We start from the raw sequence: 26,935 nt of genomic DNA, 5'->3' as shown, positions 1-26,935 counted from the left end.
AGAATCGAAAAGCTTGAAGAAAATTATTTCCGAAGCGCCGTTACAGTTTCCATCTTCTCGAAATTAGCATAAATTACGAAATCAATATGTTCTTAATCAGGGCTTCACATGTGCGGCGGATCGGATTTGAAAAGGTTTTTGAGGGAACGACGACATTCTCGACTTATCTGAGAATTCCATTGACAAGACAGAGTCCACGACACAACACGCGTCATTAGAGGCAGACACTTGTTGGCTTTGGAAGTGGCCACTTTGGAACAAGCGCCGTTTACGTTACTTACTAAGGTTGTGGCGAGATTGGCCATCTCGAGAGCTTCCATAGATAAGTTGGAAAAGTAAAACCAGTTGGTAGAAGGCCTACAAATGGTAGTAAGATCCTAAATATTTATTTTTTGCAATCTATTTCTTGTGACTTATCCCCAGAAGATAATAATCTTGTGCGTAGTAACCATAATTCAATGGAGTAGGTTCGTCCAAACTCAGTCCTATCAGCTAAACAAAAAAAAAAAGAAAAAGGAATCCAAATAATATTCTTTATCAATTCAGATGTCATGGAATAATCCCAAAAGCACTTGATCCGATCGGCCAGAAAAGAATACCTTATATATGCAGAGATAAGGTGTCCAAACCAATTAATTGCACAACAAAAGGTGGGCCCCCTTGAAGTGAAATAACAAATTTTGGGGGTCAATGTTGCCAAGCTGATTCAGCCAAGCTGTTTTACAATCCCCAATGATCTTTATATGGCCCGATAATGTCCAAGATGTAGATTAACGAGTGAAAACGAGAGGAGTTTGTTTTTATTTATTAATTTTTTTTTTTATTAGATTATCGACTATGGCTAATCAGCACATTTCTTGCATCGTACATAAACTTAATTGGCGCAAACAAGTTCAAGTCACATTCTATTGCAATTGCATAGATTGATAAGTTTTCTAGGCAAATAATTGAAATCATTTTGATGAAGTACACGAGTGCTCAGATGCTTTAGTTTAATTAAGTGATCTTCGGAATTTTCAGTCAACTAGTTAGTTTTAATTTTTGAGTTTGAATCTATAGTGTGAAATATCTAAATGCTAGGTAAAATGTTAATTAAGATTGACTTTACCCATTAAGTTAAATAAAACAATAATTGTAAATATATATTTTTAATAAGTAAGTTTATGCAATTATTCGAAAAAATAAATGCACAAAATTGAGCTTCCAATTTACAAATATATATTCTACCGTCTTTATGGTTCACTAATAATTACAGAATCTAATTAGCTTTGTCATTCTCATTGTCTTACAATTCCGAAAAGCACTATCTAAGCAATACTTGCGCCTTGCGTATACATTCGATTAACTGAATATATAATCTTTGGTGCGAATACATTGGACTGGCATTCATTTTCACACCAACTTGAGAAGTGAGAGGTACAGATTGAGAAACCAAGAGCAAAAATAAAGGAGAACGCCCAACTGGAGCCAAAAATATAAAACACGCACAGAACTAAATCGCTACTCAATAAATACAAGTGTAAATCGTTTTGGATGATATACAGATCTGGGACAGGGAGCGGGGTGCATCAAGTCACAGGACTCTTAGTCTATTTTCACATTGGAATAGATTTTGCGCACGAAGAGATTCGTGCCCACATAGCCGACGGTGCCGCAGATGATACCCAAGGCGCCGCTGAATAGAGCCATGTAGCCAAAGTAGAACGCCGTTTGGAAGAGACCAAACATTCTGAAAGAAAGTGCAAAGTTAGGAAAAGAACACTAATTATACAATTTTCAATCTTACTTGGTCTTAAAGAAAAAGTAGTAGAACGAGTAGGCATAAACGTAAATAGAGGTGGAACCCGCCGCCATGAAACTCGTCCACTGCCATCGGTAGTCCTCGGCGTTCAGCAGGAAGTAAGTGCACACAATGGTCACACAGACGGTGACCACTGTCAGAATGGTGAACACCAGCAACATGAATCCGTAGACATAGTAGATCTTGTATGCCCAGAAGGAGGTGAAAATAAAGTACCTGTGTGTTAAGATTATACAAATTATTAAAGAATTTCGAGATTTTCCTCAGAGGATCATACATCTCAATGAAAATTGAACCAAATGGTAGAACGCCACCAAGTAGCACGATAATCAACGGCTCCATGTACCACTTCTTCTCGGGAATAGGACGCGGCACTGCATTTACGCGACACGGGAAGTCCGGCTGGCCATCGAGATTGCGGCCCACAACAGTGCCCACCAGGGTAAGGGGCAGAATCACGAACAAGCAGATGCACGTAACCGCCACCATGGTGCCGAAGGGAATCGCTCTGGAGGCATGGTATCCAATGGCGATAAAGTTGATCAGGAACGCCGTACCACAGACAGCAACGGGTACCGTGAAAGCGGAGACCAGCATCTGACGGATCCACAAACGTCCGCCTAGTCGGGCATACAATGATCCTCCAAAGTAGCCATTAATCGGCGAGGTGGCTGCATAAACAAAGATCGCCGTGGATAGCATGGAACCGCGTTCCGTGTACAGCTCTCCCACTATGGCGAACATGATGACGCAAAAGACTACAGATATTAGTTGATAACCTGCTCCGACCAAAGCCGAAAAGAGCAGAGTGTTTGGGGGCGATCGGAAAACGTCGCCATGGACCTGTTTCCAACCATACTCATCACCCAGATCGCGTTCCATATCATCCACCTCCTCGTCCTTGCTGTACCGGGCGTAATCCTTGCGCAGGGTACGCATAAGGATCATGGACACAAGGCCCACCAGGAAGATTACCATCATGAAGCTGTTGAAGATGCTGAACCAGTGGATCTGCGGGGTAAGAGTTTGTATTTATGATTATGTGATGGTAGAATCATTTTCTACAAAGACTACTACAGTCTACAACTGATAAAGTAGGATAGGTTTCTCGGGAGTTCAAAATATGACTCATGATTAGGTAGACGGGACACTTATGTTCCTTTGCAAGTAATTGGTTTTTCGTATTATCAGTTTTTCCATTTTTACTCACCCTGTGCTGGAAAAAGTTGGGGTCTAGGTACTTGTCGAATCGGTTCTTGAATTCCACCGTGCTGGGCTTCCAATTGACTTCGTAGGAGAAATTAATATGCGCTCCGGCCTTGAGCTCCTCCTTGGCTTCCGTGGTCAGAGTGATGTCGACAATCTGCTGGCCATTGTAGCCGATATCGAACTTCTTGTGCGTAAATATATAGAACTTGCCATCCCGCTCGTCCCGTTCACCCACTTTTCCCCAAATGGGCAGACCATCGATGTACATCTGGTACCAGTACTCGTTCTTCACCGCATAGGTAAAGGCCTTAGTGCTCTCTTCCGTCAGGGACACCATGCAGATAATACTTCGAGAGACATCGGTCTTGAATCCCATCTCGTAGCCACTGAACTCCAGTTCCACTCCTTGAAGGGCCTCGCTTAGAGTCTCATGATAATGCGAGATGGAGGACTTTTGGCCACTGCAGAAGGGCAGGGAGAAGTAGGCGTAGGTCTCCTGGCGATTGTGATAAGGACCCACCGTGTTCATCCATAGCACCACCTCGTCCCGATCGTTGTACTGGTGAGAATGGTATAACTCGTTAAATATACTCAGGTGTACGATACAGATACCCGCATACACTCACCTTGTGATTGTGCTCATCTGCCTGAGACTGCGACACGTAGCAGCTGCCAACAACAAGCAGACATAAACAAATGGCATGGAACTGCCGCTGCTGCCGAGCCACCGTGGAGCTGCTGATTCGGCTGGGGCCCATCGTTCAAGGGGGGTTTTCTGCGTGCGGGGGTCTGTCCCAGGTACCGTTTACGTTCTCTCGCTCTGCCGGCGGACAGGTGCTATGCTTCGCTTGCCCGAGGGGAGTCCCAATCCTGCCAAAAAGTAGCAAACAATAATTTGCCGGATAGTGAAAATTAGAGGTGCAAAAAACATCGATGAAAACATCGATGCATCGATGTTTTTTGAATTTTCCAAAACATCGATGTTTTTTTTGACCATCGATGTTTTTGTGCCGTCACTATCAAGAGAACAAGCAAAGAAAAGGTACGTAAATTTTAAATTTTAAATTTTAAAATTTTAAAAATTTAAAAATTTAAAAATTTTAGTTTTAAATTTTAAAATTTTATTACAACCGTATGTCTATTTATCTATTTAACTTTGTCGACGGTCAAAAACATTGTTATCGATAGTTAAGTCAGTATTATTAGGAAATGTAGTATTTTAAGTTGTCGGAATTACGGGCCTACTAATAGCGGTAGTGTGAATGCCGCCAAAAAGTGCCATTCATTGTTTTGTTGATTGTAGGAGGGCACACTGCGGTAAGAAGAAGGATTAATATTTGAATTGTAAACTAATGTATGAATTTATAGAATAAAACGTTCCGTTAGCCACAGCCAAGGCCTTTGAAGTACCCCTTTCTTCGGACCTACGCGTGTGGGGAGCCGTTTAAGGCAACTCCACATGACACAAAACAACAAACTTATTTAAAAAATATTTTTTTAATTTTTAAAAACATCGATGTTTCATCGATGTTTTGGGAAAAACATCGAAAAACATCGATGTCTCCATACATCGATGTTTTTGCACCTCTAGTGAAAATGTCTCGTAGAGCTAAGTCAGTTCAGTTCTTTTGATCTGGTTCCGGAGCTGCCTCTCAGAACTAGAACACACGTCATGAGCTATTTCTGCGCTTTCCAGCACTATTATCGACAGCGTTGCCACACGTATGATTTAAAAATTGATCAAAAATTTAAAATTTAAATAATCTTGATTTATTTCGTTATATGGTAAAAATGAGGATTAAAAAAGTGTTTTAAAGTATTGTATGTATAAATGTATAATTGATTTTTGATCTGTATTAATAAATTGATTGAAAATTAACATATCTTTGAATATAAAACTAATATCTAAAAGCCTACTATCTTTTTATCAATTGTACAATTTTAATTTCAAAGGTTTTAAGTGAAAATTGCTAAATCATCGATGGCGAATCTTTTTATTTATGTGCCCGCTCTTTTTCGCCGTGGCACTCGAGCTGCTCGACAGTTTACTTTTTGTGTTAGACGTTGGTGTTCCCAGGACATCCTTATTTCCAGAACTTAAGCCTCCAATGCCTCCACCACTTGCTCCTCCACCGGCTGATACGCCTCCAAGGCTACCTTCATTGCGGTGCGAAGGAGAATCTAGATGTATACATAATAGAATATATTAGTTAAGTAAAAATGCAGATACAAATAAGGTATTTATACATACGTCTTAACACAATTTTAAATAAATATAACCGCTAGACTTATTCTTGAGCTGGGGATTTCTTGAAATTTTGACTAGTTTACAATGCTAAGGAACTTTTTTAAAACCTTGTTATTAAATTTGAGTACTTTGATCACAGATTTGTTTGCTAGCCGCTGCTAGCTCAGTTCTTATTTTGAATAGCTTCTAGCTACTTAGGTATATCTACAGCGTCACAACGTCGATTTCTTCGTCTTCGAACACAAATTCTTTCTTACCCTTTTCATCTTTTGGTGTGCTCTTGATTGTCGTGGCTCCATCGTGGGCCGTTGTTGTATTCTGGTTCAGAGAGATCTGATTATCGCTTGAGTCTTCGTTGGTTATAGAATCCGATTCGCTGGCGCGTTCAGCTTTAATAAAATATGCAAGAAATTACGTATTTAAGAACCAAATCAGCTTCACATATACTTACGATTACATATAGCCATCGAAGTTATGCTAGATTTAGAAAATAGCCGCTCGGCCTCCTTGAACTTGCGATTCCGTTTGTCGGCCTTGGAGTTCGTCGCCTTGTTGGAGGTCAGGTACCGTTCCCAGCCGCGAATGATGTTCCCGCATAGCTGCGTGTCCTCCAGATACGATCCCTCAAAGGCGTATATTTGCCGCTCCAGGTTAGCCAATTGTTCCTGTTTGTCAGTTGTGATATAATCTCGCACATAAATGTTTGTTTATGGTGTCTCACCGAGGTCTCTGCCTTCTTTTTGATGAGGTCCGCCAATTCCGCCCTCGTATCCATGGAACCACTTTTCGTCGTGGAATTTGTCTTACCCGTCTTCTTTGGCTTGTTTCCGTTCGTCTCGCTGACGTTTTTACTTGTTGGAGAGCTCATATTGCGGAGATATTGTGTTAATTTGGATTTTGCTAGAAATCAGCAAAATATTCACATGTAAACACATAGAGATGACAGATGCTCAGAGATGGGTGCGATAAATGGTTATCGGTCATTTGAAACTATCGATAGTTATATTGAGTTATCATTGATTAACACATGAGGGCGCTGTTGATATGAGCGCCTTTAGATCTTTCAAATCCAAAAGAATCCTCTGCCATTTTTTTAAACTTAAAAAAAACAAGAATATAGATTAAATTATAAGTAATATATATTAGTAATCTAAGATTACTCCAAATTGTACATCAGATTTGATTATATTTTCCGTAGGAGAGTTCAACGTACCCACTTACCAATTCTAATGGCCGGATTTTCGGCTCATCTTTTTAAAAGATTTTTCTTAGCTGATATAGAAGTTGTGTTCTTTTTTCTTTGGCAATTTCATTACAGCCATTTCCCTCTCCCCCATTTTACATTCACTTTAGAGTCAGTGCCGTTGACCTTTCTTTCGGCTTGTTATTTATGCGTTTGCCACAAACAAAAGATTCGGTTCAACTCAAGCGCCATCACCGAGATGTGGTGGCGATGATGATGATCTTCTAATGATCGCCCCCCGGTGGCGTGCATAGTTTATTGACCCACCGAAGTTCGGCTCAAAGTTTGTTGAACCGCCGAAAAAAGTGAAGCTACCGTTCTAGCTGTCTCTACGCGTCTTCTGCTTCCACTTTTCTTCTTCGGCTTTGCCTTTCGCTCTCTTGCTTTTTCTCTTTCTCTTTTACTTGGATTTGTTTTTTGGCTAAACGCTTTTTATGGGCCTTCTCGGTATTTGCCGTCTATTTCACTTTCGTCATACGCGGCGTATGCGTGATTTTATTTTGCAGCGCATCGCTTTTCTTTGCCACAAAAGAAAATCATATCGACTGCAGTCTTCAGATGAAGACGAACTCGATTAGAAAATGAAATCATAACGCACAAACGGAGAAGCAAAAGCGAAACGGCAACGACCGTTGCAAGTCGTTTTTTTTTTTTGTAATTCGCGACTAAACAAAGTCTGCTGCCACGTTCCACTAACACAATCGGCTGCGACTTAGTGACTGACTGACGGACTGCCGCCTTCTATGTATGTCAAACATTGACTGGAGTGTGCAAAAAAAAACTTTCATTTTATTTAAACAAACACACAAGGCGCGGCCTGGGCTTGGACTTGGACTTGGAAAAACTTATTTTTATTTGGTTTTCAGCAAACATACATATTTTAGCTGCCCTCTGCTCCACGCCTCCCTACTCGACAAGCCCCGCCCGTCGATCGCTTTGGACATCTTCTTCTGGTTATGCACTGGAAAAAATATTTTTTTAAAAAAACTAACTTAAATTTTAAAGCCAGAATCCAGAACAGATATCTGAAAAAAGTTATTATTTTAGTTATTATTTTATTTTATAGATTTCTTTTGAAAATTGGGGATATTTTTTTCATGTGCCTCCAATTGATGGCAGTTTGCAATAATTTTTATGATGAATTGCTTGGCCGCGTGTGAAATCTGCTACAGTCGCTGGTATTGGCTGGTGGAAAAGTGGAAAACTGCCAGAAAAGTGGAACACAGCTAAAGAAGCGGCCAGCTCCAAGTGCAACAACTGCAAGTGCAACAACTGCTGCTGCTTAGTGCTACTGCACTGCAGCAACAACGCAAACACTCTCAACTAATTAGCTGCGTTTTAGAAATTCAGGCGGCAATGAAAACAAAATCGAGTTCAATGCTTGCAACGATGACGTGTTGTTGTTGCACTTGCTGCTAGTGTGTTTTCGACTTTTCCGAGAATTTCACATATAGCATACATAGGCCGACTTGGACGAGGCGCATCGCTTTCCCAATGCCAAGCGAAAATGAGTGAAAATGAGTCTGCTACGTTTTCGGCCAGCAAGGGAAAATGGCATGGAAGATTTCAGCAAAATCATTGACTTGAAAATAACGATCATAAATCAATTTAAGAACAATGGGTTCTCACAAAATAAATTGCTTAAAATAGAAAATTATTCCAAGCCACATTAATCTTAAATCCTAAATCATAATTTTAAAGTTTAGCTGAAAATTAATCTTAAATATTAAACAGGAAAAGAAACCAGGAAACTAAAATGTAACCCTTATTTGCCCCAATTGATAGCCAAAGTGACATCATAGCCATAGAGAGAGAGAGCGAGAGAGATAACACAAATAATGCACTTGCCATTAAATATGCACCTACACAGACACATACACATACACACACACATACCTATGCAGCCGCCCACTCAAAGGCCATTGCAAAGCTCTCTTAGCTGAGCTTGCTCTCTTTTTTCATAGCTCTATGACTCTCTTAGCGAAAAGCTCTAGTTTTTGTTGCTGTGCAAATGCCGGAAGACACTTGATCTTGATTTTTTCTATGTGCAAGCTAACGAGTGCGCAAAAAGTTCAAGTTCGCGGCCATCGCTGCACTCGCATTCTCTCATTCGCTCTCTTTGCTTGTGCACTGGTACGTGTGTATTAGTGTGGGGGCGTCACAAAGTGCATCTATGTTATTTAGACTTTTTTAATGGCCTGCATGGATTATTGTAATTAATGAGAGCATTTCTATTGCATAGATACTTATTTAAAAGGATGGTTTCATAAAAATCTATACAATTTTTATCATTAAATGCTTTTTCAAGTTTTGGAAAAAAATACGTATACTTAATATTTTAGATTTTCTGTTTTTGCAACGAAAATCTGGCAGTTTTTGTTGAAGTATATGATGAAAACAAATAAGTATCATATTTCTGAGTTACAACTGTAATTTCGAGGAGTTTTTTAAACCAATAATTATTTTTTTTTGCTGTAATGTTGTCTAATGTTGTTGCCTTTTGGGTGGGCTTGCATGCCTTTGAAAATTGTTCTAAGCAAATTAAAAGCTTTCATTGTTTTTGCCACTCGTGCAGGTCTCGCGTGCATTTGAAGCAAAAAAAAAAAAAAAAAACACAATAAAAAAATAAAAACATACATATGTATGTACATACATACATATATATGTACATATTAAAAGAATATACCTTTCCTATTTTATAAAAATAAAAATTCTTCCTAAAAAACCTTCCTTTCTTTTAAATTTTGTAAAACTGTACAGCCTTTTGCTTTAAGAGTGAGTCTATTAATAAACAGAATAATCATTAATAAGTATCCAACAAACATCATACATATTTGTTTTCCGGATCCATTTGTAAATAATCCTAATGGGCACATGTAGATTTTTGTTTGCTCAAATTCCGAAGAAAAACAAAAATGCAATCAAAGTTAGGTAAGAGAACTGACCTTTCTTCAGGCATACTGCACAGATCGTCGATCGCAGCATCTCACCTCTCTGACTTTGTCTTTGTCTCTGTGGCATCCGCGCCCCGTCTCAAGACTCGTTAGGCCTCTGCCCAAAACACATTCACCCAAAAACGTCGTCGCTGACAAACAACAAACATTCCTTTTTCAAGAGACACACAACACACAAATATACTCAGGAACTCTGAAAACTTTTTTAAGCTGCGGGCCAAATGAAAACCAAGCTTAGTAAAAAGAGAAAAGCAAGCCAAAGATATTCAAGACCGTACTAATGAGGTCGAGTTAATAGAATAATGGAAAAACTATTAAAACTATAAACCTTTTTAAAGTTTCAAGAATTTTAAACATTTTTTTGTTTATAATTTTTCTAAAGACTAATTATTTTATTTCTTTAAAGTCCTTTCTATCTTGACCTCGTCTGTATGTTGGCCTGCTTGGCCAAGAAGCAGTTAGCAGAGAGAGAGCCAGACAGAGCCGGGGTAGAAAGAGAAAGACCGCGAGCTGCAGAGTGGGAGCAGCCCCAAAGATGTGGGACGGGCCGGTGGGGGGAGACAGTTCGAATGGAGTGCACGAGGCGAATGAACTTTCGTGGCGCTCATGCTGGCTGCGTTGGCATGAAAGTTATGCAACGCCACGCACACACTCTCACCGTCACACCGACACAGAGCTGGGCTTTCGGCTTTCAAACCCGAAGCCCGACGAACAACTACGGCGGCGAGTGACGAAGTCAGTTAACTGTTTTTCTCGACTTCGGGCAGCGGATAGAGGAAGCGGCGCAGCGCCATTGCGGAAAGAGTAGGGAGGGAAAAAGCGTCGACGAGTCGTTGACTTTGCATAAGTGTGCCAATTTATAAAACAGTTCAAGATTAGCGTGGCCTTCACCAGCGGATCGAACAAAAACAACACAGAGCCAACACACTCGGTGAAATGAGGGGAAATATAATGGCACACATAACACTAACAATTAACTGAAAAGCAATACAAAACAACAGCAAAAAATTATGTCACTTGTTTCAAAATTTGGTTGTATCTTTTGCAATTTTAAAATCATTTAATGATTGATTATCATGTTTTTATGCTTAAAGTAAAAAGTATAAATATTAAGATATAACTTTTTAAATATTATACTATATGGGTGTAAGTCCACCCTTTTATAGAACTATTATAGTATTAATTCCAAAGATATTGGATTTGCAAATCTTGCTAAATAGAATTTACTTTGGTAGTGCCCAAGATTTAGGGCTTAAATCTTTAATATTTTTATCATTTTAAATGAAAAAAATACTCAAATCTTTCCTTAACCCCTTCAATTATCTTTTGGAGAGAATGTATTTTCCCAAAGCCCTAAATCATTTCCTTTTGTGGCCTTCTATCTTTTGGGCTTTTCTTCTGCCGCTTTTGGCCCTGACAGAACATCACGAATTTGCCACGTTTTGTTTTTGTTGTTTTAGTTGTTGTTGCTTGCAGCATTGCAATTGAGCATGCAGCAAACATTACTGTACATTCACCCACTTTTCAAAGTTCAAACACAGACACACTCGCACACTCAAGCGCCTAGAAAGAGAAGCGAAACAGAAAATTGCATTCTAACAGAGTTGCGCATGCGCAGCGCACTCTCCGTTTGGTCTAGGAGGCCTGCATTGGTGTTGGTGTGGCTGCAGTTTCTGCAGAAACGAAGAAAGAAGCGAAAAAAACTGCTTTCTCTTGCGGGCCAAAATTCAATTCCCTAAACTATAAGGCTAAAGTCTAAGCCGTGCATAGAATCTTTAAAGTAGATCATGTTTTTAAAATATATTTGTTAGATCTAAGCTTATTTAATATTTTTTTTATTCAAAAAGATAATATTTACCATATTTATTTTGCAATATTATTATTATTTATGCATTCTATTTAAAATTATTAAAAACAGCCTTTAAACAGCCTCTATGATAGTCTTAAATGAAGCCACAATCTGAATACATTTTTAGTATAATTAGGTTTTTAATAAAATATTTGAAATCTTACTTATGCAATCAAAGTTTTTTAAAATATTTTCAAAAATATTTTACTAAAATATTTGATAAACTAAATCCCAAACTTTTTTGGTCTTTGCCGAAGTCAAATAGAATCCGTATTCCAGCCACGTCAAAAGCAAAAAGTGGAAAATTGCATAGCTCTCATCTATGTCTGTATGGCTGTGTGTGAGTGTATTTGTACTTGTCTATGTGTTGGTAGCAAAATGTACGGTTATATTGCATTTCACTTAGCGAAGCGAACAGTTCTCTGACTTGAAAAGCCATTCGTTCTGGCTGTGCTCGTTGCAGTTGTTGCAGTTGCATTTGCCATTGTTGTTGCCATAGTTGCTGTTGTGGCAGTTGCAGTTGAAGTTGCAGTTGCACACTCTCTGGCCATGGCGAAAATAAAGAAAAGCACCGTTAGGCGAGTGTTTATTACGCTCCTGTTACAGCATACAAAGTGGGCAACAATTGACAGATGAGAACGCCAGGCACAATTTTGAGAGGAAATCCACAAGGGAGCAATTTTCGAGGAATAATGGGAAGGGATTTCATGCATTGGAAAGTAATATTTTTTATGGTGATTGGATTTTTATAAAATAATATTTGATATATTTCTTAAATTAAAAACGGTTGGGGTGGTTTTGAAATAGAAGTTTGAATAATTTATATAATGTTAAGAAATAATAAGAGCTTTGCGGTTGGGTACTTTAATCTGACTCGAAACTTACTCTTAATTTTAATCTTACTTCTTCAAAATTTGTTAAATTATTTAAAACTATATTACTCATACATTTCATCAATTTTTTTGCGTGCTTTTGAAAAGTAGTTTTCAATAACTCGCTCCAGGCGTAGGAAATTCGCTGTCATGAAAACTTTGAAAAGTTTCACGTTCAAGGAAAATCGGTTTTTCTTTTGCTGCCCAAAAAGTGCCAATGGCCACGTTCTATGGAAAATCGGCCTCTTCTAACCGATTCGATCAGTTCCTGTAGTATATAATTTTATTGCACTCTGGCTTGGAAGTGGAATGAAGCGGAGTGAGCATAATTTCAGTTATTTGCAAACTGCAAATGCGCATGGGCAAAGAACTTCCGGGCCGAGAACAAAAACAGCAAAAATAGCAACATAACAACGGCAATGGGAAGCGTTGGCCAACTAACGCTAAAAGCCAACAGCAACAACAATGGTAACTGCAAAAAAAAAAAAAACTGCATCTGAGTGCAAAATTAGGTCACTGGGAATTCTTTTTTGTGCAACATTTTGCTGTTGTTGTTTTGTGGTTAGAACGTTTCTTTCCTAACCTTTTTTCTCCAGCATTTTTTGTTGCTATTGTTGATGCTGGCCATGGCTATTTGGGAAATGAGCTGTTCCCAGCTGCATTCTGTACTGAGTGCGATTATGGCTAAGAAATATCTGCTGCTTGCCAATTTTCAATTAGTTGCAATTTTTGTGGAAGTTTTTTGTTGCGGTTAACAAAATGAATTTTTGACATCAATTGCGGTCCATGGAAGGTTATTTGGCGGAGAAGCAGATGCTCCATGGATGGGAGATAGCACAATGATATGTGGGTTGTGGTTGGGAGATACTAAAATCTGGTAGATCTTGGTTACGAGATGGCAATGTAACTGTAAAATATATACTACCTACTAGCTTGGGGATTTAAAAAATCATAAAATATAAGCAGGTTTTATCAAGTGAGTCATACAGTAAGAAGTTTATAAAAGGCTAAGAAAATTAATACATTTAGTATCTATTTCTTTTTTAAATCTTTTCATGGATAATAATCTTTAAGGTATTAGGCTTAAATTTTTTTAAATGAATAGAAAGCATTTACAATGGCTCCCACTCTCTGTTGTTAGAATAAAACATCGCACCATCTAATAAATAGCCAATTAAGTGTAATGTATTTCATAATTGCATTTGGGAGATTGCCTTCATCAGCGGCGAGGTGAATGTTTCCCAAAGAACTTTTCAGCTCGGAAAACTTTTTCAATGTTTGCTTGTTGTTTGGGATTTTTTGTTGCTGTTGTTTTTCTTTGCGCCTTTCCCTCAATAATTTTTCTTGGAAAATGCTTCTTGGCGACCGGTTTGCATCGTTTGGGCAACAGCAAAAAAAAAAAAGCAGCAAAGAATCGCGAAGCTACCGCCGAGTACTGTTATGTTCTGCTGCATCTCTGCACCACTCTCCAACTGTCTTTCTTTGGATTTTGCTCTCGCTCTGTCTTTCGCATTCTGTTTCTCTGGAGTGCATCTGTATGCAAGTCTCCTTTCGCTGTGCTTTTGCACACATTTTTCAAATGTAAGTTACTTGCGGTCATTGGCTTTAACTGCTTTTGCTGCGGCTGCTTCTTCTTCTTATTCAGCGACCGCGGCTGTAGCAGCTGTGTCTCTTCCTCTTCTTCATAAAATGCAACTGCATTTGCAATCTAGTGAGTTTTTTAAAACAAATCATAAGAATCTTTCTAGTTTTATAGTTTATTTCTAAATAATTTTTTTTCTTTTGATATTTGATTAAATTTAAGGGTACTTTTCAAGTAAAAAGCTATAAAACAGCTCAATTTCTATAATATTATAAGTTTTAATTTTCTTTTATTTGCTATTCGTTAAAAAACGCATGCAATTTCCTTTCATTTTAAGCTAAAATCCTTTGCTAAACAAAAGACTTAGGCAACGAACTTGCCAGAACCAGCGCAAGCGCCAGAGGAAGAGGAAGAACATACGGCAGCAGCAAAGAGGAAGAAGAAGCAAAAGCAGCAGCAGCAACGAAGAGGAAGAAGAAGCATCAGCAGACATACAAAGCCCGCGAAGTCAGCAGTCAGTTCAACGAACCTGCGCTCGAATCTAGGCTAAACATTCTCAGCTCTGCTGCGGCTGCGCAGCTCAGTCGTCGCTCTGTCGGCCCGTTCTGCTTCTTTCAAGTCTTCTGCTCCTTCTTCTTCTTCTTCTTCTGATGGTGGTGCTGCTGACGTGCAATGAAAACGAAAAGTACCGTAAGCTAACCGCTACGCATGAGGCGACGCCGAAGACAAGGCTTCCAGAACATTGAACGAGGCATTTGATTAGTGAGAGGGGAACTTAGTTTCAATAGGCTTGGGGTTGGGGGTGGTGGAGGTGGGGCAGAGGGCAGGGGTGGGAGCTGGCTTCTTGGCCCGGCCAAAACGTGACGTTCTATTTGTCTGCTAATCAAATAAAGGCAAGCCGAGGCTCAAACGGAAGTTGCATGCGTCGTTATTAGCTTTTAATGGGAAAGTTATTAAAGAAAAATAAAATAATTACAAAGGCAAGCAGAGGGGATAAGAAATAAATAGAATATAGTCTACATAAAAAATAGTTCTAATAAAGTTTTTATTTTCTTCTATAAGATATCTAGTTGTAGGAAAACAATCTTCTAGATGATGGAAATCAAAGGTACACGAATAATCTATTTAGAATTTTATTTTGCTTTCTTGGTGGGAGATACCTTTCTTATTGGCCAACTGACAACTTGGCTCATTGACTTGGCCTGTCAATTGTTTGTCGTCGAAGTCTTTCGATTGCTGTCTTCTGTTGTTGCTGTTGCTGACGTTGTTGTCGTCGAACTCCAGAACTGCGAAAGCAAAACAAATTGGTGAAAGTTGTTGGCCATCGTCGCCCGCTTTGTTTTGCGTTATATTCGCGTTCTTATTCGCGACTCCGACAACCAGCAATGGAAAGAAGGTTCTCTTCAAACCATTCTTTCGTTCGTGTTACAAAAACGGTCGTTGAACCTGCCTGAAACTCCAACTCTCAAGCTGGTGGAGCTACGGTTCTTCGCCTTTTGTTCATCTGTAATAATTTGGCGTGTAAACAAGCAGCGCCGAGGCCTCATGAAGTCAACGACTTCTGTGCTGATCGGCAACTTCATCATCATCGCCTTTGCGATTACACTGGGCTGACTCACATGGAGAGTTTCTTTTCATTGGAATCGGCCAGAAACGGGCTGAATCGGGGAATATCGCGCATAAGGAATTGGGCTAACGGCTTGACTCAGCCAGAGTCTCAGCCTGCAGCCAGCTAACCAGCTAACCGAACTAACCGAAAGTGTAGTCGCGAAAATAAGTCACAAACAAATAAACTAACAAACAAGAAACCCCCTTGACCATGGGCCATCAACAGCAACAACTGTAACCGCATCATCCATGTAAACAAGATCTCTGACTCATTTGTTTTGTTCCGTTTTGATTAGGGCCAAATGTGAGTGAACTGCAGGCCTTAGTGAGTCCACAAGAAAACTTGATAGATTTCGTAAACATTCTGGTGAATTCTTCGGATTAGTGGAGGAATTTCCCCAGTTAAGTGGGCCAGTTAACATATTCTAGAACTTTTGATTCATGGGCCTTAACTTATAGAATAATAATAATATCTTTTAAAGGTCAGCCTCTTTTTAATCTTTTACAAAATGTGAGTTAATTGTTTGTAATTTTTCTGCAAACATAAAAGACGGCCGCCACTCATAGAGTTCCCAGTTCTGTTGTCAGACCCTTACTATAATTGTCTCAACTTCTGGCATTCGTCTAATTTTCTGACTTTCCTTTGCATTTCTTAGATTATCGCACTATGATTTCTGCGCAGATTTGTTCCACTTGGAAACCGACATTCGAAGAATGTGCAGAACCAAGAAGAATTCTCGCCAGCTCTTATCCTCCCAAGACATCAAGTTCAACCTGCTGCTTGCTGCCTGTTGCCAGAAGACCCACATGGCTGGGAGAAGAAAACGCATTAGAATTCCCAGCGCGTAATGCACATCCACAATCATCATCATCTTCGGATGCATCGGTTGCAATCGTAGTGGCATTTTGATGATCTCTGACTTATCAGTTAGCCGAAATCTGTAACGAAACCCGCTGCTGCCATTTAATTATTTGTCATCTCTTTGCTACTCCACTTCTGTAAACGTATCTGTATCTGTGTAAGTGTAAGTATCTGTGTCTGGCTAAGTTCAACGCACTCGGTTGAACTGAACAGTAGAAAGAGACAGAGCCAATGGATAGAGAGAGACGGAGCGAGGAGAAACATTTCCGTAAAAATCTAAGTAGAAGAATTCTTTCAGCCAGATACTTTCATTGCCAATCTCTGTGTCTCCTCTGCCATATCTTTCTCTCTTTCTTGCCAGCAGCAACCTCTCCTTCTCTGCAGCAGCCAACCAGTTTTTCCAATGCAAAAAGAAAGGCTTTCTTTCGGTCTTTCTTTTTTCGCTTCTTCTGCCGACTGCAGCCAGCGAATGCAGTTTTTTTCCACCGTCTTTATTGCAATTTGAAAGTATGACCGACTGAGTCCCTGTCTCTGTTTCTGTCTCTTTCCATCGCACCGGAAAGATGTCTCTTTCTGGCGTCTTCTAATCCGTTGGGTAATTTTGGCTAGAACTCCATTTTGAAGCTCGGAGCCAGGCTTTTGTGTTAAAGTTCATTTGGTTAGATTGCCATTCTTGGTCTCCGGACTCCGGAGTGGGCTTTGTCTTTGGTCTTTCTTTTGCTTGCTGGTCAATGAACTGCCCAAAAAATAAAAAAGAAACAGAACCATATACATATACAATCTCGAAAGCAAATCAAAAGTTCAGTCCCAGCAAAGTTTGTTACATTCCCGCTTACATAAAAAAAAAAAAAACGAAAAAGAAAAGGGCACGAAAGAAAAACACAAATCTTTTTCTGGGAGAGGTGGGACGAGGTGCGTTTTTTATTATTTAGTTTTTTTTCGGGGTCTTTGAAAAGTCAGCGGCGTATTAATTTTTCTAATTTGTCTAACGTGAGGCGAATGAACTTTTGAGTTTTAGTTCTTTCATTTTTTTTTTAGTTAATTTTTTATGTCATGATGATGTTATTTCGTTTTCGTTTCTTGAGCTCGCCTCAAAAGCCCTAGCTTAGCTTTTTGAACCTATGAAGACATAATCGTTATAGTCGCAGCCCAAAGTTCAAAGAACTCTCAGTCTTCGTGTGCGAGTCTATTGTGAGAATTCGTGCATAAATTTGAATAACACGCGTTCCCCCTCAGCATAGAACCCTCAGAATAACGATCGGGGAGCTGGCTCATCGTTGGCTATATCCATGTTTTGATTTATGGCAATTTCAAAGCATACAACATATAATAAAAATCATATGAAATTAGCAAAGATCGAATCATTAATCACTGATAGTTGATAGTTTTTTTTTTGCGCCGAATTCGATTTGCATTTATTTATCGTTTTGGGGGAAATGATCCCTATCCACATGTCACTCTCTGGCCAATTTCAGTTTTCATTGGACGGTTGATAGTTTATGGGGATCTCATAAAATTGAGAGATCAATACCAGTTTAGTGTCATTGTTGGCGCATAACATTATCACTGGCTTTGTTTAATTTTGACGAAAAAATGTTTAATTTATTAATGGCTAGTTTTATGAGGAGAACCATTAAGTGGTTCTGAGATGTGGGTTAAGGATAGCCGGGATTCAAAGACTAGTTATCGAATCAATGGATTGTATTTTTCATTGATGGATAATAAAAACAAGTTCAAATATTTGGATATTTTGGATATTAATTTCATGCAGTAATTAAAAACTTTAACATTTTTATGAAAATTCAAATATGTTATTAAATTAATAACGACGTACCGTTAAAGGTGTTTCCTTTAAATGCAAAGCAGCTGCTGAGTTGTTTACATAACCCCGTCATAGAAACTCATTATTAACCAGGATACAGGCATCCTCTTTTTAACCCTCTAAAATCCTTAGAAAATCTTATCCTCGACCTAACGGTGCCTCCATAACGAATCCTTTTTCGCGTCAGCTGTAGAAGACTCCAACCCTTTTTCCTTGATCAACAATTTCCATTCAACATGTTGTCATAATTGATATCCGTTGGGATCTGTTGCTCAACTTGACATCCTCTTAGACAACTGTTAAGTCACACCCATGCCGAGTGAACCGTTATGCTTTGCATTCACAGTTATGCAATGCATCCTTTTGACATAATGCCCACGCGGCGGCAAGAGACGGCAGCGAGATAAGGAGACCCAGAAACGAGTTTCCTGTCTGTAAAAATTTAAATAATGAAGAAAAAACCCGCTATGCTGCCACTACCACTACCGCTGCTGTTGCTGCTGTTGCTCCTTTCCATTTCTCGCAATTCTCACTTGGCTGCCAAGTAAATGGAATAAAATGAAGCAATCCAAAGGAGCGACATTCAGTTCCGCCTACAATCGTCTCTTTCCCTCGGCCTCGCCTGTCTCCATCCTTGACGAAACAGTGGAAAACAATAGAACAATAAACTCGGAGTAGGATGGCTGGAAAACAACAATATTTTTACCGTAATCCTTTCGTTTTGATCCGCTTGAGAAACACGCACTCCACGCCGGGGAGATAGCTATTTTCATTCGGCCGAAAACGAGATTGAGGAAGGATTAAGGAATGTTGCGCGCTACCTGGTACCGGGCCAGGACATGAGTCGGCTTTATTTGAATATCATCGGTAGTTGGGCAGGTAACGCTAAAAACCCGCCAATCCTACCAAAAAGAAGGGAAAAAGGATCATCAGCGGCGTCAGGTGCTAAGGGTTCTACGGGAACAGAGTGCGAAGCAGAGTGGGGAGGGGGGAATGCGTGGATCCTCAATCAATTTGATTGCGTGAAATGGAGAAAAATGATATTTTATCCCTTGAAAAAAATGGAAAGGATAGAAAGGATAGAGAAATTGAATGTTTACACAAGCCTCAGACAATCGATTGTTGCGCACATGTTGCGCAGGATGTGAAAGGATGTAAAAGGGTGTGGGTTTGGAAATAACTCACTCTATTCCTTGGCGGAAATAGCAGCCGTTCGGCTACTGTCCGAGGGAAAGAACTCTCTAATTATGGCCCGGACACGGTCATAAAGCCATAAAATCATTCGTCAAAGGGTTTGCTTTCCACCCACCCACTATCCTTTCGGGCCATTTCAATGCCTTTCTCCTTTCAATGGAATCCTTTCAACCCATCTTTCGTCCTTGCACGGTAGGCAAATCGTTTCCGTGGATTCCTTGAAACGAAATTTAGGCCAGAGGCGTGCCCACATTTCCAAGTTCGTCGCTTGAGTCTTTCGTTGCGGGCATGAAAATTTTAACATTTTCAACCAGAACAAAAACAACAAAAATTATAAATAAAATACACAAAAAAAGATTGCTCAACTGCCCAAAAAAAAAAAACAACAACAAGAAAAAACTCGGAGTTCAACGAACGCACCGAATATATAATGAAAACAACAACAATGCATGCTCTGTTACCAACAGTCAGTCAGTCAGTGGTCGTCTTCCCCTCCGCCCGTTTCCCCGCCCCTCGCTGCCCCACCAACAAAAGTACCTTTCAGTTTGTTGACCTTCTCGATTTTATACATTTTTATTGTGTGTGTGAGCCGAAAATGAAATGGAAAAGAGCGCGCTGCTCTGGCCCAAAACCCACAGAATTTTTACACGAAACACTCTCGCCCCGCGCGCACGCGCTTTTTTATGGTCTGCCCTCCCTCCCAGTATTGGAGGGGAATACATTGAAAGATTTTTTAACTGCGGGAGAATGACCCTCTCTTTCGCCCAACCTCCCCTCGTATGTTTGCCTCTTTGTCGCTCTTGACTCCATTTTTTTGGTAACTTTTTTTATTTTTGTTGAAAAGTGAAGTGAATCACTTCGATTCCCCCAGTTTACACGCACAGTAGCCGAAATTTTGCCGAGTTATGAGAGGGTAATAAAATATAAGAGGGGTTTAAAAAGGGAATACAATAAAAGTAATAAACTTGAAGAGGGCTAGAAATATTTTTCTATGAGAGTATGTCCTTTAAAAGAGACTTATAGTCATTATAGTATCACATAGCACATAATTATAGATCACAGGCTTCAGTGTACTTAGTATTCTGGCTCCTAAGATCTCCTAAAATTCTTAAAAAATCATATAAGCGAAAAAAACCCATCAAATATGTCAAGATCTAAGATCATCCGGCGAAAATCGTTGAACGTCAGCGAGAAAAAAAACTGAAAAATAAAACCAGCAATGAGGCTAAAAATTGTGTTTTTTGGCATTCGTTAAATTATGTCGAATGAGTTGAGCAAACAGAGTTGGCGCGCACAACATGCTTTGAACAAAGCCCGGCTACCGCTCGGAGGCAAAGCCCGTCCCTGCCCCACTGCCCACTTTTCATCCACCTGCCTCCCACCTGCGAGTGGGACTTTGGGAAGGCGTGTCGATCGTAAAACTGAGCATTCAAAATCAAAGGGGGTTGTGTGTCCGAGCTTCTCCCGGTATTGCTTTCTTTTGTGTTTTAATTCCCATTTGGAGTCCCGCCGGATTGGATTCGTTTTCAAAATACACATATCAGTGCGCATGCGGAACTGGAAGCCCAACGGGGTAGTGGGTGTGTTCCAATCTTTTTTGACAACTTACTGAAGTTGCAGTCGGAGGGATGAGTAATCGATGGACGTCAGTGGACCGAGGGTGGTTATTCATCATTCTTAAAAATACCCGATGAAACGTTAAGTAAGCAAAAAGACAACACAATTAGCCATTATAATCTTGTTTATTTTTGGGAAAGATTTCGTTCGTATATTTAAGAATATTTTCCGCACAAAATAAACAAACCCGCATGCCGTTTGCTAATATTCGGAAATTGTGGCCTTACCTGAGTTGGGCAGAAATTATGACCGCAACCTTCCCAAAAAAAATGAGTCGGAATCTGGGAGAAAGTTATGGCAAGTCAGAGTCCTTGAACTGTGTTCTTTATGCGTTGTTTATCCTTGCCAAAGAGGCCGCAAATTTGCGCGTGTCTGTCTCGCTCCTTTTGGGACAATGGGTCAGGGGTTTTGGGTCTGGTCAGGGTTGGCTGGCAGGGTACCTGAGTCCGTGACGAGATGTTGCATCATCCGTGGAAAATGTCCAGCCCGTCATCCATCATCTTTATGAGGCATGCATAAAAAATTGTTTTATTTATTTTCAGAGATTGTATTTTTTTGGAATTCTACAGTTTTGACAGGACCATAAAAAGATTTTCCACACTCCTGGAAATGGGAAAAGGAAATCGTACAAAGCTCAAGACATTTCTATGGATAAGTGGTATGCTATTTGCGTCGCAAAGTGGATCAGTGGTTCCGGCTAAAAAAAAAAAACTAACTGGGTCAGCACATCCTTTTCCTTGTCCTGCGCTTTTCCAGGTCATCATTTCCGTTCAAATGGCCCTCAAAGTGATCTCTCAATGAAATGAGCACACAGTCTGAAGACACGACTAACCCACAACCTGGCACTTCCCTATTTTATTGATATTTTCCCATTATCCCGAATCTAAAATTACATAATTATTGGGTACCCACACTCGAGCAAACATCAAAGGGAGGAACCCTTAAAAAACGACGACAGAGGAACTGAAAACTGGAAAACCCATAAAAACTCGAGAATTTTCGCGCGGAATGGGAAATTTTCCCATTCGACTATTGTTCCCAACCCCAAAACGCTGAAAAAAAAAGAACACATCGAAATGGAAAACCTCGACAGATGCTGGGACCGATCCAATGATAATCAGTATGGGATCTCGCTGTCTTTCGTCCTTATAACTGTGAACGCTTTTGATTTCGTCAGGTGTGAGGATACGAAGGATCCCACTGCTGTTACTGGCTGGTTGGTGGTAGGAAATCCTTTTGTTGCGTGTTTACAGTTACTGCGCGGCAATTACGATCGTGGGAGAGTCCTTTTACAGGATACAGCATCGCTTAAGCACCGTTCTAACGGTTTATAATTATGCAAGTGCCGTGTCGCTTTCAAATACTATTTTTTTAAGTTATATGTTATATCCGATTTCGCATGTGTTCGATCATCAATCAGCATTAGTCCACAAACAGAAAACAAGAGCGACAACAGCTTAAGAGTTCATTGTTACAATTTATAAACTTTTTTTGCAGCCAGAGGCGTTGGCAGTGACAGCAGAACGGAATTGGTCAGTAAACCATCTATGAGTAGATGGAAAGATACAAAGATACAATGGTTGGACAATGCAGAGCAAATTATACCCTACAACAATGGGCCAACAATAAGATCGGTAAACAGATGAGGATCTTAAGTCAATGGGATTGGAATAGTTTTCTCAATTGTTTTGTGGATATATTTGAAGACAAGAGATATAGGAAGATGAGAAGAGAGATATGTAAAATAAGGGGTATAGGTTTGGAAAAAGATGAAGTATTTTAAACTATATCTTAGTCTACAATGTAGAATCTTCTTAGATACTTATTATAATTTCCCGTTTGACTTGGCCAATAGCACTTAATTGGTATTAAGTAAAATGTAGAACATTTCTGGAATTGTTTTTGTTTGCCTGACGTGTTGGTGGAGTAATCATAAGCATAAAATGCCTCAGTGACAGCGAAGCCAACTGAGGAGGCAATATGAACGGAGGCGTAGGCTCCATGGATTGACACAAACACTTGAAGTCAATGCAGAAGACTACAGAAGAATACAGAACAGAGCAGAGAAGAAAGAGAGAAGAATTCACGATTCTTTCCGCCAGCGGCAGCCCACCTCTTTCTTCTTCGCGATTTGCGAATTTGTCGTACACACGTATTCGTGTTAACAGTTAGCTCTGCCTTTGTGTGCGCTCTGTTTGCACTGTTGTTGCTTGTTGTTTGTTGCCGTTGTTGCCGTTGTTGCTGGCAGTGTTGCTGTTGTTTAAGCCGCTTCTGTCGGTCATTGGCTTAGCACACATTTTTCATTTCGTTGCGGAAAAAAGAGTGAATTCCAGCTCCAGCCAGGCTTTAGCCAGGTTGGCAAGCTATTGGCGGTTCGAACATTGATTCTCACAGTCTTCGATGTCAATGCGAACCTCGAGATACATTTTTTGGCCAGGGTTCAAGTTCTAATTGCGGTTTTCGTTTAATCTTCTAGTCTTAACGGCCTGGGGAGGAATTTTTCAATTAGAAAATGAAGTCAATGGTTTAAAGGTCTCTTTGGTTAAACAATTAAATGACCTATTTAAAGTGCCCGTCTATATGTCTATATATATTAAAAGACAGCTTCGGTTAAGTTCAAATAGTAATTCACATCCACATCTAGTGGTGCCGCCTTTCGATCCTTGCAACATGGATACATGCATTCACCGACACAACTCGGAGCAATCAAAAGTCCAACCGATCCGTCCAGCGGAATGGTTCTTAGACAGCCGACCAATTTGACCTGTACAGGTGTCTATTACTACGACAAACAGACGGACAGGCGGGCACAGACTGACAGGCAAACAGAGAAAAGCATTCACTTTGTCTCCCCGTCGTCCATCCCGTTCGTTTCTCCTCCGACTTCTCAGAAGTCTCAAGTCTCCAGTCGCCGATTCTTTTGCCATTCCAGCCTCTGACGAATGGCAAGTTCATTGCTCCTAACCTAATTTTTCAAACATAATCATGAAGTAAATCAGGTTTGGCACATAGATAACAACAATCCGCCAGTTCCAAGACTCCAAGACTGGAGACGGAAGACTGAAGCTGAGACTCCGCCAAGTGGCGGGCTATCAATGAGACTCCGCGTCTCTCCATCTCCATTCCCAACTCTATCTCCATCTTTCAAGTCTATCCATCCAGCAAATGTGTTTGTGTGCGGTGAGAGCTTTTACCGCAAAATTCGCGCGTGAGTTTAACACCTTTCGCGCCCCTACACTGAGAAAACAAGTGCCCAAATTTGGCCTAATTATTGGCCCTTACTTAAGACTAATATTGCTTATAGATTCTATAAACTTTTATTGGAAAATCTTAGGGATTTGGCTTGCTGGCTATGTTTTTTTTCCGTGTACATGTTAGCTTTAGCTTGGTTCTTTTTCTGTTCTATTGGCGTGGGCTCAGAGTCAAGTTCTCACAACATCTACAGCCACAGCAGCTGCAACATAATCAGCAGCAAGAGCAACAACAACGGCAACTGTTGAACTACTTACCCACTGGGGAGGCCAAAAATCTATTTTTTTTTTTCGCCAACAGCAAAGTCGTAATTGATGGCAAGATCTGTGATTGCTGTTGTTGATGGTGTTGGTGTAACTGTTGTTGTTATTGTTGTTGGTGGTAGCAACTGACAACAAGTGGCAAACTGTGGCAAACTCCTTAATTTCTTGAGTGACCACGCAAACCACCGTCAAATAAACAAACAATCAGAGACTTGAAAAGATTTGGGTTAAGATTGATTGGCGACTGGAGTCCTGATCAGTCCATAAGATTCTTTGATTGGTTCTATTAATTTTCCTAAGCTAAGACTAAACTTTATTTTTAGTTGCAGTGATTAAGCCAAGCTGTATGTTCAACACTGTATGGATAAAGCATAATTGTAATAATTAACTGAAATTAATCATCGCGAAATGCCAATCGAATTGAGTTGCGCAACCTCAGCTCCCAGTATCCAATTATTCTTAACTACCTCAGAATTTCTGGCACCAAACACCGTCATTGCGTGCAAATAAAATAAATTAACTAGTTTTTGTTGTGGTGTCATGCAAAATAATTTACGAAATATTATGGCTTTATCCCGGCAATCAATCACAGCGCCCGAACAACAAAAGACTTAAGCGACAAACTCGCCGAAGAAGTATGCAAAATGAAATCCAGAAGAGCAGCAATGGAAGAATTTCTTGTATTTTTTTTATTTTTATCTGAAATAAAACCGAAAACCTCAATGTAATAAATAAAATATATATATATATATATACTTTAGTGGGAAATTTCCTGGGGCCCTTCCATTTCATCCATCATTTACTTGGCCAAAAAGTGCGGCCAGAAAGCAGCTTCTTTTTGGTTCTGCTGGCCAATGAACTCCAGCAATGAAAACGAAATGTTTAAAAAACGAAAACAACAAGAACACAAAGCCACCACGCAGAAGAAGAACCACCAAAAAAATAAAAAGTCGGCAGAGCCCGAAACAGAAACTGAAAGACTTAAATGTTGTTGTTGCTTTTCGTTTTTGGTAAGAAGTCATTGAACCTGGCCGGGGCCCGGGCCCAGGTCCGAGCCCGAACCAAAACTCGGAGCTGCGTGTGTGCGTGAGCTTGAAATAAACTTGGCTAACCGAAAAAACGAAATGAAATGTAAAGAAAAGAAATGATTGTTGCGCCCAAAAATGTGGCAGAAAGAGACGGCAATGGGGAGCGCGAGAACGAGCCACCGAAAGCGGGATGATGATGATGAGTTGGCCAAGAAGCCGGGGCCAGCTGTAGATGCCGGCTTTTCGGGCCTACGCATACGCCCGTATATCTTTCGCTCTCTTCCCCCAAAAAAAAAAAACCCATCTCTATATGTTGGGGTATGTGTTTTGGGTGTTAAATAACACAACAACCACAATTTTTTGATGGTGGTCGCGCCTAAAACGCACTTGTTGTTGCCAAAAAGGTTTTTGCTTTCAGCCTAAACGAATTCATATTTATTTAAAAGAGATGCTTCCACTTTTTTTCTTTTCTTTACTTTCAATTATGGCTCGGAATAGAAGGAACGTGTTGTTAATCGAGATTCCATTTCCTAAGACGCAATAGTTTTATGCTAAAATCTTCTTCCAAATCACTTTTGTTTATTTCGATTAGTTGAAAGTTCTTTCCTTTCTGGAGGGGATTTTAAACTAATGATGCAATCTGAAATTTAAGAAACTATAAATTATGCGAATTTATTTTTTTGTATTAGAAAGTTTTTTGTTTCATGGTCAAGTCCGAGCCCACCTTAAAACAAATATGTGTATAGGCTTTTTATTTTGATTTCATCTGCCTTGGCAACTAGTATTTATTCTGCTGGTTTAGGCCATCTTTCTTTGCATAATCTCTGTGATTTATTGGACATTTAAGCCATACACTAAAGCACTTTTATTTTTTCAATGTCTACAAAATTCTTACCTACCACTCTTGGGACAAATGAGTGATGATGTATTTAACTATCAAAATTATGCCCATGCCATGGTGTTTAAGAATTTGTTGACCCCATCGTGCCGAGATTTTGCTTTCAGCCAAATAAGTTCTAATGGCCGAACAAAGAAGGTTCTAATCCCAGGTGCCAGACTTATTCTTTGGGCCTTTTGCCTGCTTCAATTGTTATTTATAGCGAATGATGGCAGCGGCCAGTAGACTGTGGCATAAAACTAATGAGTTTGCTAGGCTTTTTTGTTCCCTTGGCCGAAAACGGATGCGGGGATTTGCCTTTTGATTCGCACAGTCCTCGGGGCGTTTGTCTTTTAAGCGTCAAGCGTAAAGTTCAAGGTTGATCATATGCCGGTCGGCTCTCAAATATTGATTGCCCCCCGTGGCAGCACACTCGCCCCGTCTTAATTACATTTAAGTTATGTAAATGCCCGGTTTTCAATTAGTTTTCGTTAAAGTCTTTTGTGCTACGCCACTATAATTTTTTAGCTTAAAAGTTTCCCTCCCAGATTATTTGCTGTTTGTTTTTATGACTCCAAGAGGAAGTTTCTATCAAGTCAAATTTTATTTGCCGGTAAGTGCTTTACACACTATTTATAGCGCGGTTTTATCGAT

The 26,935-nt window shown here is 39.9% G+C and overlaps 2 protein-coding genes across 3 annotated transcripts; both read right to left on the bottom strand.

Annotated features, from left to right (window-relative positions):
• Positions 1–1,132: 1,132 nt before the first annotated feature.
• TM9SF3 (transmembrane 9 superfamily protein member 3) lies at positions 1,133–3,923 on the bottom strand. The gene is made up of 5 exons (XM_017245095.3): positions 3,637–3,923; positions 3,012–3,569; positions 2,079–2,812; positions 1,787–2,017; positions 1,133–1,729 (listed from the first exon to the last, which is right to left on the bottom strand). The coding sequence occupies exons 1-5, from the start codon at positions 3,766–3,768 to the stop codon at positions 1,585–1,587; spliced, it is 1,800 nt and encodes a 599-aa protein (XP_017100584.1). The 5' UTR covers positions 3,769–3,923; the 3' UTR covers positions 1,133–1,584.
• Positions 3,924–4,764: 841 nt separating this feature from the next.
• On the bottom strand, positions 4,765–6,213 carry Eaf6 (chromatin modification-related protein EAF6/MEAF6). 2 transcript variants are annotated; one of them, XM_017244723.2, is made up of 4 exons: positions 5,980–6,213; positions 5,710–5,923; positions 5,516–5,647; positions 4,765–5,191 (listed from the first exon to the last, which is right to left on the bottom strand). In XM_017244723.2, exons 1-4 carry the CDS (start codon positions 6,124–6,126, stop codon positions 4,986–4,988), a joined length of 699 nt encoding a protein of 232 aa, XP_017100212.1. In that variant the 5' UTR covers positions 6,127–6,213; the 3' UTR covers positions 4,765–4,985. The 2 variants fall into 2 exon arrangements, 1 of the variants encoding a protein (XP_017100212.1); XR_011442695.1 differs by having other exon boundaries at positions 5,052–5,191; positions 5,262–5,647.
• Positions 6,214–26,935: the final 20,722 nt, after the last annotated feature.

This window comes from Drosophila bipectinata, chromosome 3L (assembly GCF_030179905.1).
Source record: "Drosophila bipectinata strain 14024-0381.07 chromosome 3L, DbipHiC1v2, whole genome shotgun sequence".
NCBI classification, from domain to species: domain Eukaryota; kingdom Metazoa; phylum Arthropoda; class Insecta; order Diptera; family Drosophilidae; genus Drosophila; species Drosophila bipectinata.
The sequence above is the reverse complement of the archived record's forward strand: the minus strand, read 5'-3'. Positions and strand labels throughout refer to the sequence as shown.

Bases quoted from the DNA above. Each gene is read 5' to 3' on its own strand.
- TM9SF3 (XM_017245095.3), bottom strand. From the start codon at position 3,768: ATGGGCCCCAGCCGAATCAGCAGCTCCACGGTGGCTCGGCAGCAGCGG. The intron at 3,570-3,636 runs GTGAGTGTATGC...CATTCTCACCAG, and splicing joins CAGATGAGCACAATCACAAG to TACAACGATCGGGACGAGGT. The intron at 2,813-3,011 runs GTGAGTAAAAAT...CTTACCCCGCAG, and splicing joins CCAACTTTTTCCAGCACAGG to ATCCACTGGTTCAGCATCTT.
- Eaf6 (XM_017244723.2), bottom strand. From the start codon at position 6,126: ATGAGCTCTCCAACAAGTAAAAACGTCAGCGAGACGAACGGAAACAAG. The intron at 5,924-5,979 runs GTGAGACACCAT...ACTGACAAACAG, and splicing joins AAAAGAAGGCAGAGACCTCG to GAACAATTGGCTAACCTGGA. The intron at 5,192-5,515 runs GTAAGAAAGAAT...GTATACATCTAG, and splicing joins CACACCAAAAGATGAAAAGG to ATTCTCCTTCGCACCGCAAT.